Source organism: Corvus moneduloides, chromosome 26 (genome assembly GCF_009650955.1).
Source record: "Corvus moneduloides isolate bCorMon1 chromosome 26, bCorMon1.pri, whole genome shotgun sequence".
In the NCBI taxonomy this organism is placed as follows: Eukaryota; Metazoa; Chordata; class Aves; order Passeriformes; family Corvidae; genus Corvus; species Corvus moneduloides.
In genome coordinates, this window is record NC_045501.1 from 3874018 (window position 1) to 3887303 (window position 13286).

Consider the following 13286-nt stretch of genomic DNA (forward strand, 5'->3'; position numbering starts at 1 on the left):
ACTGACAAAGTCATCCCTGGTTGCTCTACAGCCAAAAGCCATCAGGGAGACTAGCTCCAAAGGGTGGCAGGAATGGGGAAGGGAAAAAAACAGTTCCTGGGAACAGCCCTCAACCTCATCTCTTCCTTCTCTTCCACTCCCTTACCTGGTCTAGACTCCATGGCTTGCACACAGGAGCACAGGCAGATGAAATGCACTCCCTCAGCACAGGCAGGCAAAGCTGCTGTCCAGACACATGAGGCTGAGACATCTGACAAGTTAGGATTGTTATCAGCCATACTCAGGGTACGCAGTGGTAAATGATGTTTGGTTGAGTTTGTGCAAATGATTTATGGCTCCACTATAAATTCACATTTCTTCCACATATGGATGTTATCTGACCATCAATGTCTTCCCTTTTGACCAAACCAGTGCTTAAGAGTATCAGGCAAAGGATGATGGACCCTGGTGAACAAAAGGTCTGCCAGAGACAGCCCACAGATCATGGAGTCATAGAACGGTTTGGGTTAGAATGGATCATACGGATCATGTAATCCCACCCAGTTGCCAAAAGCACAGGTGCCTTTACCTAGACCAGGGTGTTCCAAGCCCCGTAATTTAGAGACTGGAAGGATTGCTGGCTTGAAATACTTCACGTGCTTTTGTGTGGAGGAAGGGGCAGCTTGGGCTCTGCCCTGGTGAGGCGATGTCCTCCTCCATACACCCCATTTCCCGGACCTGTATCCCAACCCTTCAGTGGCCACTAATCCCTGGAAAACCAGAGGCAATGCTCCACACCCCACCCCTGCACCCCAGTCTAGCCCCAGAGTGGCCAGATGGCTGGACATCCCACCAGGACCCAGAAAAGTCAAAGGGTATTTAACCTGAGACACAAGGTAAGCATATGCCTTGACCCTACTGGCACCAGAACTGCAGGAAAAACAAAAACCTCCAACAACATTTTTAGTGTTAGAGAATCAAGGCATTACTTTATTCTGGCCAGGATGTTGTTCTGGCCAGGATGTGCAACAGAAATCATTTCATCCACACATAGCCCAGGTGTGCAAAGAGAATCATTCCTTGACACATGAATTTTACTAGATTTTTCACATACTTATACAGTCAAAACCCATAGAAATTCATTGGTTCAATGTTCATTAGTCCCAAGTTACACAGTTCTTAGTATTTGGTTTCCTACTGGTTACAGATTTCTTCACCTCCGATGCTAATTTGGTTCTCTTATCAGTTTTTTCTGGACCAGATGTCTTTAACCATGCCAGGGGTGATGTTTGGAGTTGATAGTTCGTTAATGGCCATTGATGGTCGTTATCTTTTGTGTATCTTCTGTGCTACTCCCAGTCTGTTGACATGTTAAGCTCACCCTGAGTGATGAAACAGCCCTTTGAAAAGAAACTTCAATTCCCTTCCCTCGGGGCAAAGCTGAACAAGACTGACTAAAATTACAAAAAAATTTTAAACTTGGTATCATCTCCAACACTACCTCTTCTTGGAATTTGTGTAAGCTGAACACTATTGGAACCAGGAATGGTAGTTGTGTTTGTTCTTTTCTATTTCTTTTCTGTCTTTCTCTCTTTCCCCTTCTTCTTCTAATTCCCCTTCTCAGAATTTTGAGTAATTTAAAATTAGACGGGCTTAGAATCTGTTAAATTGAATGGATTAAGTTAATGCTTTGATAAGTGTTATGTATTGATTGGATGCTGCTTGAAACCTTTTGCCAAAGTTCTTTGATTTTCTAAAGTTGCCAGTACAGAGTTTTTTTTTGGTTTTTGTGACCTCTTGAGGATATCTTCTTGGTATTTCTCCCTTGTGTCTAACTCAGAGTACATGAAAAACTAAAGCCCTTTTAAGTGTCACACTGAACGAGATTTTGGGGGCCTTACATTTTAATTGGCACAGCAAGCAGACTACTCGTGAGGTGATGAAGAGGTATTTTATTCGGACATAACTGCTCATTACAGAAAAAAGGAGAAATTAATTTTTCCTTGAAACTGATATTCTCCAGCAAAAAAATCATGGAATCCTGGGTAAAAACTGATCTGACCTGTTCTCCACTGATAGAATTACTAAAAACGTACAAAGCTTGTCCAGCCTGGTAAAGAGGTATGTGGGCTGAGAAAAACTGGCAAAATCTGCAGCTAGTTGCAGAGAAAACCTGAACTTTGGCAAAAGACAGGGGAAAAAAACCCCAGCAAGGGAAAAGGTCTAGTGTGCATATGGGTGGAGGCTGAACTCAAAGGGAAAATGTTGTGGAGCAGCAACAGAAAGACCTGATTCAGTTGGGAACTGCCTTGGAGGCTGAAGCAATAGCCCACCTCAGGGAAGATAGAGAACAGAATGCCCAGAAGAAGCTAGCCCAAAATCTGAAAAACCAGTTAAACAAACTTGTCCAGTGCCAAAGATCTTTGGAGTTGCAAATTAACGCTGCTGGGGGAGGTGTGGAGAATGAACTAGAGATTTTCAGCCCTGAGGAAAAAAGGTGGACCACCTTGAACATGATGTCACAATCCTCAGCCCTTGTGAGTTTAATGAAGCAAAGCTAAACCCTCCCTGCACCCTAAGCTCTGTCCACCGGTAAAAATTGAGGAGGCAGAGAGGGAGGCAGGACTCCCTGAGTATGATGTCACTTCCCTCCATTTCCCAGCAGAGGGATTTGAGTCAGCAAAGTCAATGCTCCTTCACTTCCCTTCACCCGAAGCTCTGCCTGCTTGTAAAGACAAAATTCACTTATCAGGAGGCAGAGTCCACAATAATATTATCTCACACTGCAACAGAATTGGTTATGTTACAAGGGAAAATTAGTAATTGTGCCAAAGAAAATGGAATGGAGAATGTTTGGAAAATTTCACTAATGGGGGTTGTCTTGGTTTAAGATAATTTAAAGAGCTGGGCACTCTAAAATGAGTAATCTTCCCTTAATTCTAACCAATCCCTTTCCACCAATAAAGAACAAAATACGAGTAGATATAAGTGAAAAAATAACAGTTTACTAACGAATGGAACAGCAACAGGCAAAAAATAACGGTAAATTACTGCTAGATACAAAATTGCTGAACCTCACAAAACCCATTGGAACAAAGAGAGACACAAAATGCCAGAAATATCCTTCCCAAGGTGGTGCCTGGCATGCATGGCTTGAAGGACAAGGGGAAGACGACATCACACTATTTCCTTCCAAGATGGTGCCCTCTGGGTGACCATGTGGTTCTGGGAACAAAAGGGACAAGATAATGGTAAACCCTACTGGGAAAGGCAGAAGCCCATGGAGCAGTTTTAGTGGCAGATGAAGAGTTGCCAGCTCATGTGGGGTCTGCATCGCTGCCACTTCCCCCTGCCATTCATGGGGCTCCCCTGGTGCTGCTGCTGTGCTCTGCACTGTGGCTGTGGTAGAGGGGAAAGGACAGGTCTGTCCACACCAGCACAGGGTGGTCTGACCCCAGGAACGTGCTTGCATTTTTGCTGCTTGCAAAGTTTTCAAAGTTCATTTCAAAACAGTTTCTAATTGGGAAATGCAGTCTTTACAAGTGGCTACAGTTGTAAACCCAAAGCAACCGCCTTCAAAGCCAAAATCCTACCTTCAGCAAAAGCTGCCATGAAAGAGAAAGAGTCTCTGTTTCTGTATTCTTCTATCCTGGAGTAGGGGCTGATCCATGTGGACCAGCTTGATGGAGCAGGGCCGCCTGCTGTGACAGGCAGCACCTGTGGGATTCACCTCCAGGCAGCTCAAAACTCCTACCTACAACCTCTCTGAGACAAGGGAAAAAAACTGCAAAGATAACCCAAAAATGGAGAAGCCTCTGCCCAAGCAAGACCAAGAGCCCAGCCAGGCTGTAGCCCATGGGGGTGTTCAGTTCAGAGGAATGGGGAATGCACTGTGTAGCCTGAATATGGCAGATATTGATACCAACTTGTGATTCACCTCAGCCTTGCATGTCTGGAAGGCAGCTGGGCCTTGCCAGGTAATGAAGGAGTGTATGGGGTGCATAGCTCATTTGTCTTTGACCATCTGTGCTGACCACGGACTGTAGACCAGGCAATGGAGGGGAGGACATGGCAGAGGTGAGGATGTGGGTTGATCCGAGGACTTGTTTCCCATCCCTATTTGCTTCCACCCTTCAAAGCCAGTGTCTCCCTGAAGCCATTCTCTGCAGAGTAGCCAGGGAAGATTTTGACAGCTCCAAAAGAAAAGCCATGAAGTAAAATTCACTACAGGGAGTCCCAACGTGCTTTCTCCAACTTTTTCCTTGAGTAGACTGGAAGAGTCGCTGTGGAAAGAAGGAGGATTCAGAGGCCATGGCTTGGTTGCAAAACACCTTTATTGAGTCTAAAGAAGAAAAGGAGGTGGCTCACAGAGAGCACCTGGAAGAGGCACTAAGATGCAGTGGAGCTCCTGCAAGGTGTCCATCTGCCCACCCTAAAGAGGGAGGAAGGGCAACAGGTGCTTCCGGGTTGGTTTGGGGAGACACAGACAGCAAAAGAAAGAGATAAAGAGGAGACAGAAGAAGGGGACAATGGCTTGAAACTCTAATTACAATGTCCCGAAGCTCTATCTCCTGGCCACAACCAGGTTCTGAGATCTTGGAGGTTCTTGCCCAAGGAGGTTGCCAGCAGATTTAGCAGGGACGACATCTGCTGCCACCATAGCAGTTGGTGATGCAGGAGATGTCAAAGCCGCCAGAGCTGATGGGCACTCCGCCAGAGCTGAGGATGCTGCCAACAGCAGCGGAGGTGGAGGATCCCACCACGGTGTTCTGTGGGAAGGAGCTGAGGATGGGCCCGGGCAGGGTCACCACCACTGGGGAGGGTTCGATGACGACGGTGGAGCTCTGGCACTGCCTGACACAGCACTCATTGCAGCTGTTGGCCAGCGGGCAGGGGCCACAGGGCTGGCAGCAAGGGTTGCAGGACATGGCTCGGGGTCACAGGTGCACCTGGCACAGAGGGCAGGGAGAAGCAGAATGTAAGGACGCTTGAGAAGCAGCAGTGCCCCCAAGCACCCTGCAGCCAAGGCACCTCCTGGCCCACACTGCAGTGCCCACCTCAAAGCCCAGGAGCCACCTCAGCCAAGTCCCAGCCTCTCTCTGCACAAGATCTTCTCCCCCCTGCCTTCTCCCAGCAGAAGCAGCTGCCAGCCCTGGGCTCTGACAGCCCCGATCAGCTGAGACCTCCAGCCAGGAAAGAGCTGGTCTGGAAGCAGGAAGAGAAGGAGGAGAAGGATTGGAGGCTTCCCACTCACCTGATTCCTGAGGAGGAGGTGAGAGAAGTGGATGCGAGAGCAGAGACTTGGGCTGCCTTTTATAGCAGTCCTGCACTGCCTCAGGCCCAGTAGCACCTTGGTGGAAGTAATAATTTTGTGACCAGTTCATGTCAAATGCAAACCATCCAAACTAATAATGGGGCTGAGTTCTGGTTTCCTGCATTGCGGCCTTTTCATTTCCTGGCTTCTGCCACGTGCTTTCCTATATGAAGGCCTACTTCAGTAATTGGTGTGATGAGAGGCTCAGTGATTTCCGAGGCAGAAAACGTCAGCACAGGCAGAAGGCTCTGATCAAGTGCCAGCGGCATCTCTTGTGGGCAGGTGATGTTTACTTGGGTCATTTCTGATTGGGTTGTTTGTGGCAAAGTTGTCAGGAAATGGGCACTGCTCTGTTGCTTCTTGCTCACATGCCTAAGAAATGCCACGTGAGGGGACATGACAGAGCTTTTGATGTTCTTTCCTTCTTCCACTCTGCTCCTTCTTACCACCTGCTGTCTGTGTCTCCCCAGGCCAGTCTAGTTGGGATGTGTTACCCTCTGTCCCTTGGCAGGGGAGCAGATGGATACCCTGCTGGAGCTCCACTGCATGTTAGGGGCTGCCCCTGATGCCCTCTGTGAGCCACCTCCTTTTCTTCCTTCGACTCATTAAAGTTGTTCATCCAAACCTGAGCCTCCAAGTCATCCTTTGTTCTCTGGCAATGCTTCCAGTCTGCTCAGGGAAAAAGGTGGAGAACCTGTGTGTGGGAGTCCCTGTAGTGGATTTTACTTTGTGTCCTTTCCCTTGGAGCTGATGAAGACATCCCTGGCTACTCCAATGGCCATCAGGGAGATCCTGGATGCAAAGAGTGGCAGCAGTGAATGTGGGAAACAATCTTCACTGTGAGAGGAACAGCCCACAACCTCATCCGTTCCTTCTCCTCCTCTCCATTACCCACTCCATGAGCAGCACACATGGTCAAAGACATGACACCCTTTATGACACCTGTACTTCCTACAGTCCTCCAGCACCTGGCAGGGCCCAGCTGCTGTCCCGACATGCAGGGCTGAGGTGATTCACAAGTTAGGATAACATCTGCCACAATCAGGCTGCGCAGAGAAAAGCAATGTGTAGTATTTGTCAATTGCTCCTCTAAGTGTTAACATCTAACACAGCTACAACCTCCCTTAAAATGCAATAGCACCAAACAAATTTCTTACGCCTGGGACAACACTAAGTTACCTATAGGATGGGTTTTGCTGTGTGGCTGACCGGCCTACTCGTGTTCTGGCCAGTATTTTTCAAGTGCCCTGTGTGATTGGTAGGTTAACTCCTCTACTGTTTCACCAAGAGGATGTGAAGCACAAAAGAGAAAACTGCTCAGCTTGTCAGTCGACAGAGGATTGTGATCCTCTAGTTACCCTATCTAGTGAGAGTGACCTGGTTGCTGCTGCCCTTTGAACACCTGGAGTTGGGGTAGCTGTGAACTATCAAACCATAAAGAGAACCACGTGTGCTTTAGTTAAAGATATAAATTACACTTCACAAGCATTAACAGGTCTGAGGACAGAAATGACACAAGTCAGAGAAGCTGCCCTTGAAAATCGAGCAGCAATTGACTACTTCTTGTTGAGACATAATCACGGATGTGAAGAATTTAAAGGGATGTATTCAGTCTTTCCAATAACTCCTGACTAATGGAAAGAAATAACTAAAGAAACCAGCCACAAGTGCTACAGAGAGAGAGGGACTAGATTTCTCTTGGCTGCTTTTGTGGCCCGATACTCCTCAGCTTAGGACGGTTAAAACAATCTGTTGTACTTATTGTAATGCGATGTAGTACTCATGACCTTAATCACTTGTTTAATTCAGTGCTTACTGTTGTGCAGACTCAGTTAATAGAATAACTGGATATGACACTTTAAAGAAATTATATTAAAGTCTCAAAGGGGGCATTTGTTACTAAACAAGTTGTATTTCCTCAAGAAGTCTTTGCAGCAATGGGAGAAGATGTTGGAAAATTCTTTTGACTTTAGCACATATTGTATGATCCCTATATTCATGGTTAATGCTTAGTTTTGTAGCAGACAGTGCTTAGTACAAATACCGGAGATCAATGTGGCCTAATGCTTCCTCATATCACCTTCCTTATATCATGTATTAGCCAGTATCTTAGTTTTGAGAACAAGGATTGTGTGTTAGAGTGAAGAATGATAAGAGAAGTACCTTATGACCTGACCACATATTTAAGATACTCTCATGGAGAAAAGATTAATCGGAAGATCTGGAACCATATCCAAACAAGTCTATGGAAATAATTAACATATATGCATGATGAATATGTATTCATTTTCAGCATACAACCTGGTCTACTGGGTTACTGAGCATGCTTTGAGGAGACATCCCCATGCATCCAGCTCTGCTAATAAAGTAATGTCAGCTTTCTGACCCAGGAAATTGGCTGGAGATTTTATTTCCAGGTTTTTGGTGACAATGGGGCTTTGAGCAGCCTGGTCTAGTGGAAGGTGTCCTTGCCCACAGCAGCTGGATGGGACAAGATTGTCTAACCTAAACCATTCGATGACTCTATGATCTGTGGGCTGTCTATGGCAGACCCTGTCTTCACCAGGGTCCATCTTCCTTTGTCTGTCTTGCAGTCCCCCTTGGGCACGGGTTTGGTCAAACGCTTCAGTCAGGAAGACACTGATGGACAGATTACATCTACCCGTACATGGGAGAAATGTGAATTAACAGTGAAGCAGTAAGTCATCTGCACATACTCAAGCAAAAGTCATTTACCACTGCATATGCTGAGTATGGCTGATACCAATCCTAACTTTTGAAATACCTCAGTGCTGCATCTTATGAGAGAGCTGGGCACTGCATGAGCTGAGGGACTCTATGAGATGTGTGTGGACCCTAGACCGGGTAATGGAGGGGAGGAGAAGGTAGAGATGAGGCTGTGGGCTGTTGCCACACATTGCTGTTTCCCAGCTGTTGGGAGGAAAAGGTTAAAACTGGAAGATTTGGAGAGGAGGATGATAGATTTGCACAAAGTGACCTTGTAGCTGGGGAGGCTGAGAATATCCACGCGAGAAACTTCACATATTTACTGCTGATTACCCTCTGTCGCTTGAGGGATAATAGAAAAGCTATCAGAACCTTAAGAGGCATCTCTCACAGACAGTCTTGAACCTCCTGCTGAGAGACAGAGAGATCAAAAAGCTCAGAGGTCACAAAAGCACAGCATTGCGATGAACTGCGCGTGCATGAGGCCTCCTGAGATATTGGGACAGGCAGTGACCTGCCAGGATTGGACTGAGCCTAACGGTGCCACTATTGCCATTTTATGTGTCTCTGTAGCCTGGTGATGCCTTGGGACCTTTCAGTTAATGAGGTAATGAAATAAATCAAGTCTTTGCATTTCAGCTGCGGTTTGGTGACTTGCACATATCAATTCACACACCAACCCACTCCTGCTACCCTCTGGAGCCTCGGTGTTCCTGATGGCCATTGGCTGTGCAGTATCCAGGTACGTTTTTCTCAGCTCCAAGGGAAAAGGGCACAAAATAAAATTCACTGCAGGGACTCCCACCCTCTGCTTCTCTACCTTTTACCCTGAGCAGACAGGAAGAGTTGCTGTGGAAAGAAAGAGAACTTGGAGGACAAGGCTTGGATGCAAAATAACTTTATTGAGTCAAAAGAAGAAAAGGAGATGGCTCACAGAGAGCACCAGGAGCAGCCACTAAGATGCAATGGAGCTCCTGCAGAGTGTGCATCTGCCCACCCTGCAGAGGAAGGGAGTGCAACACGTCCCCACTAGGCTGGTCTGGGGAGACACAGACAGCAAGAGAGGAGAAAGAAAAGTAGAAGGGAATAATGGCTTGACGTTGTAAATGCAATGTCCCAAAGCTCTATCTCCTGCCCAGAACCAGGTTCTGGCATCTGGGAGAATCGTGCCCAAGGACGTTGCCAGCAGATTTAGCAGGGGGGACAGCATCTGCCGCCATAGCCGCTGGTGATGCAGGAGATGTCAAAGCCCCCGGAGCTGATGGGCACTCCGCCAGAGCTGAGGATGCTGCCAACAGCAGCGGAGGTGGAGGATCCCACCACGGTGTTCTGTGGGAAGGAGCTGAGGATGGGCCCGGGCAGGGTCACCACCACTGGGGAGGGTTCGATGACGACGGTGGAGCTCTGGCACTGCCTGACACAGCACTCATTGCAGCTGTTGGCCAGCGGGCAGGGGCCACAGGGCTGGCAGCAAGGGTTGCAGGACATGGCTCGGGGTCACAGGTGCACCTGGCACAGAGGGCAGGGAGAAGCAGAATGTAAGGATGCTTGAGAAGCAGCAGTGCCCCCAAGCACCCTGCAGCCAAGGCACCTCCTGGCCCACACTGCAGTGCCCACCTCAAAGCCCAGGAGCCACCTCAGCCAAGTCCCAGCCTCTCTCTGCACAAGATCTTCTCCCCCCTGCCTTCTCCCAGCAGAAGCAGCTGCCAGCCCTGGGCTCTGACAGCCCCGATCAGCTGAGACCTCCAGCCAGGAAAGAGCTGGTCTGGAAGCAGGAGGAGAGAAGGAGGAGAAGGACTGGAGGCTTCCCACTCACCTGATTCCTGAGGAGGAGGTGAGAGAAGTGGATGCGAGAGCAGAGACTTGGGCTGCCTTTTATAGCAGTCCTGCACTGCCTCAGGCCCAGTAGCACCTTGGTGGAAGTAATAATTTTGTGACCAGCTCATGGCAAATGTGCACCATCCCAGCTAATGGCAGGCGCTGTGTCCCGGTTTCCTGCACTGCAGCCTTTTCATTTCCTGGCTAATTCCGCGTGCCTTCCTATGTGAAGGGTAATTTCTGTAGGTGCTGGGATGTGAGATTCAAGTATTTCCGGGGTAAAAACAATGCTGAGTGCATTTAGTATGCTCAGATCATTGGCTGGCAGCATCCTCTGTGGACAAGTGTGTTCACCTGTGTCATTCCTGTGGGTTTGTTTTTGTCTAAATTGTCAGGAAATGGGCATCACTCTCGTGCTTCTTGCCCACATGCTCTGAGACTGCCATGTGAGGGGACATGACCCATCATTTTCTCTTGATTTTCCCATCTCTCCGTGATGGTCACTCGCTGTTGCACACAGGTCTGCATCTGCTGGGAGGGTTGGAGCCTGTTGCTACTCTGACAGTGCTCATAGAAAAATTGTGTTGGCCTCATTTAGCTCATCCTCTTTCTGTGCACTCTCTGTGGGTCCTCTGCGAATACCAGGAGTTGTCTGGGACCTAATCCTTCTCCAGGATACCGAAGTAATTTTCTGCCACACTTGTCCCTAGTATCTCCTCAGCAGAGTTCCCAGAACTGCCCATCTTTTTTGTCTGTTCTTCTTTCTGTCTTTGCTGACTCTGTGTGAGCATACAGATCGTTGCATTATTCCACGCAGGTGTGTTTGAGCACACGCGTGTCATTCTGTGCTTGGGTGACCCTCCTGAGGGCATGTGCAGGTCAGAGCAATGGGACTCTGCCCTGGTGTGTTCATGATCTCAGAGAGAAACACGTTCCCTTTGACATCAGGAATGGCACTTGGTCTGGAATCTACAGCTGAATGGTCATGGCTTCAACCTGGCAGAGCACTGAAATCAGCTTTGGCCTCCTGCACTCTCCATTTCTTGCCTCATGGAAAGGGAGAAAGACCAAGGAAGCCTGCCCACTTCTGCAGGTTGTTATCATTCAGTGGATGCCCTTCTGGTGTAATGTTGCTGGTGACTGGGATGGGACACAGGCTCCTCCTGTCCGGGCCAATGCCAGATGCACTTCTACAGCTCACCGGTACTGACCGACTGAGCAGGGCTGAGACCTCCCAGCAAACGGGTCTTAGACTGAAGGAGCTCATGTTCAGGTGTTGCTCTGCTGTGAGATGTAGGACAGTTGGATCAACCCACATGGCATAGCTGAGTGCTGCTCCCTTCCCTTTAGAGGCCTTGCTGGGAACTTTGGCAGATGGTGCTGCCAGGAGGCTTCAGCCAGGTCCAACTTCTGTTTGCACAGGAGGAGCTCTCAAGCTAAAATTCTAATACTTGGCTCCGAACATCTGTGCCTGTATCTGGCCATGGAGCTCACCAATCTCAATTTGGACTCTGACATATGTGTGACTTCCCAGCTTGACTTGGGACCTTCCTTTCCTCTACGAACACTCCTGGCGACTGCTGGATATTGTTGGAGCTTGAATACTGTCATGAGGCCTCATCCTGACCTTGACTCTCTGACTCACTGACTTGTCTTGCCCACTTGACTCCAGACACGTGTAAGAGAAGCCTGAGGCAAAACATGAGCAGAACATCATAAAGTTTGTGCACACCTGCAGACCTGAGACCTTACCGGGATTTTGGAGAAAGCTGGGGTAGCTCTCCTGTCTGTGGTGTGCAGTGGCTGTGCAGAACAGAGGGCAAAATTGCAACCCTGAACTCCATAAATGCAGACTTTTGTTGCCTCAGGGACCTGCTAGGAAGAATCCTTTGGGAAAGTGCCCTGGGGGGTTCAAAGAGGTCCAGGGAGAATGTGAAATACTGCAGTTAAGATCTCCAGGTAATAACATTATGGAAATGACCATAACTAGCTCCATCTGTTCAACTTGCCAAAGATACAAAGTAGATCTACCAAGGACTTTAGATGGTTGTGTTTTTTGGAGCATTTCTTTCCAAATCTTACAGCATAATATCTTTTTTTAAGATAAGATCCAGGCACCCCTGGACTCCTCTCTCTGAGAAGGGGTTTAGAGAGCAAGGGGGTCTTCTCGGCACCTTGTGACTCAGTGGCCAGGCTTCTTTAATAAACTGTCTGAAGCTCCCTCTCCACCCGCGACAGATGGGCTCACATTGGAGCAGGGGAAAATGGGGGGAGGAAGGATGGACAGAAATGTTGTGTTCTTCCTTTTTTGTTGAAATAATTTTTATTCTCAAAGCTTTCCTCTTGGGAGGTAATTCTGATCAAGTGTAGCTAAAACTTCTTTACCGCCACAGTGATATGAATGGCCAAATATTCTCCTTGAGAGGCATTTGACAATTCCTTCATGCTTGAGGATGGCTTCAAATACCTGAGCAATAATTACATGAAACCTTAAAGCTCTCTAGCGGTTCTTGCTAGGGATTCTGGGGGCACCAAGAGCTGCTCTTCATGAAGCAGTGTCTCAATATTGTACTCCCATGGCTGAAGAGGGTGGTGTTTCTGGGACAAGCAGACTCCCCACTGCCTGCAATTGTTGAGACTGGGACATCAGAAATGATGCTGTGCATTTATGATTCTGTCAGTGATGTCCTTTGATTGAGGCCTCACTGTCGGAGGTTAGGGTTTTTCCTTTTGTTTTTCTTTCTCTAAGGGAGTTTTCACCCATTTTGTTGCTAAGAAACAATAATGACCAGGTACTTAAGAGAGACAAAAGAAGTTGCCAAGCAATTGGAGGAGAGCACCTGACCGCACTTCTCTTATATGAGAGTTTCTCTTGGTGGGGCAGAGGTACTGAGAGAATTGGGCTGGGAAAAACAGGGGCTGGGGAAGCTGGGAGCTCTCTTGTGTTCTAGGCATTCAGAGGGGAAGGAGGCTGCAGTCACTATGGGAGGAATTCACCACCACTGTAAAGAGTGATCAGTAAAATGGATGATACACTCTCAATTTAATAAATGAAATTTATTAAAAATTAAGCAAGTAGAATGTGAGCAAAAGCAGCGCTGGGTGACAGGGGGGGGTGTCTGCTCCACCGACTGCCACGGTAATACTCTAAACTATTGTCCTTTTATACTCTCGTACTTCCGCTTTCTTGTTCCTGTATTGCTCTCTTGATTGTAGCTTGTGGCTCCCTTTGCGCATGTGCCTCTTGTTGCTAAGGGGTCTTTTTCTGCCTCTCGGTGGTCGTTGAGGCTGAAGTAAGAAGTCTTCCTCTCTTGTCCTGTTCATGACCCTTATCTTTTTCTTCCATATTTGGTATACTATCTCTCTACTTACATAACTTGTAAACGGAAGCAGGCAGAAGCGATACATATTTGGCGATACATGTTTCACAAACCACAAAGATACACCG

The 13286-nt window shown here is 47.8% G+C and overlaps 1 protein-coding gene across 1 annotated transcript; it reads right to left on the bottom strand.

The window, feature by feature from the left end:
• Positions 1-4295: 4295 nt before the first annotated feature.
• Positions 4296-5173, bottom strand: LOC116456076 (feather keratin Cos1-1/Cos1-3/Cos2-1-like). The gene is made up of 2 exons (XM_032134582.1): positions 5037-5173; positions 4296-4928 (listed from the first exon to the last, which is right to left on the bottom strand). The coding sequence occupies exon 2, from the start codon at positions 4905-4907 to the stop codon at positions 4611-4613; it is 297 nt and encodes a 98-aa protein (XP_031990473.1). The 5' UTR covers positions 4908-4928; positions 5037-5173; the 3' UTR covers positions 4296-4610.
• Between the last annotated feature and the right edge of the window lie 8113 nt (positions 5174-13286).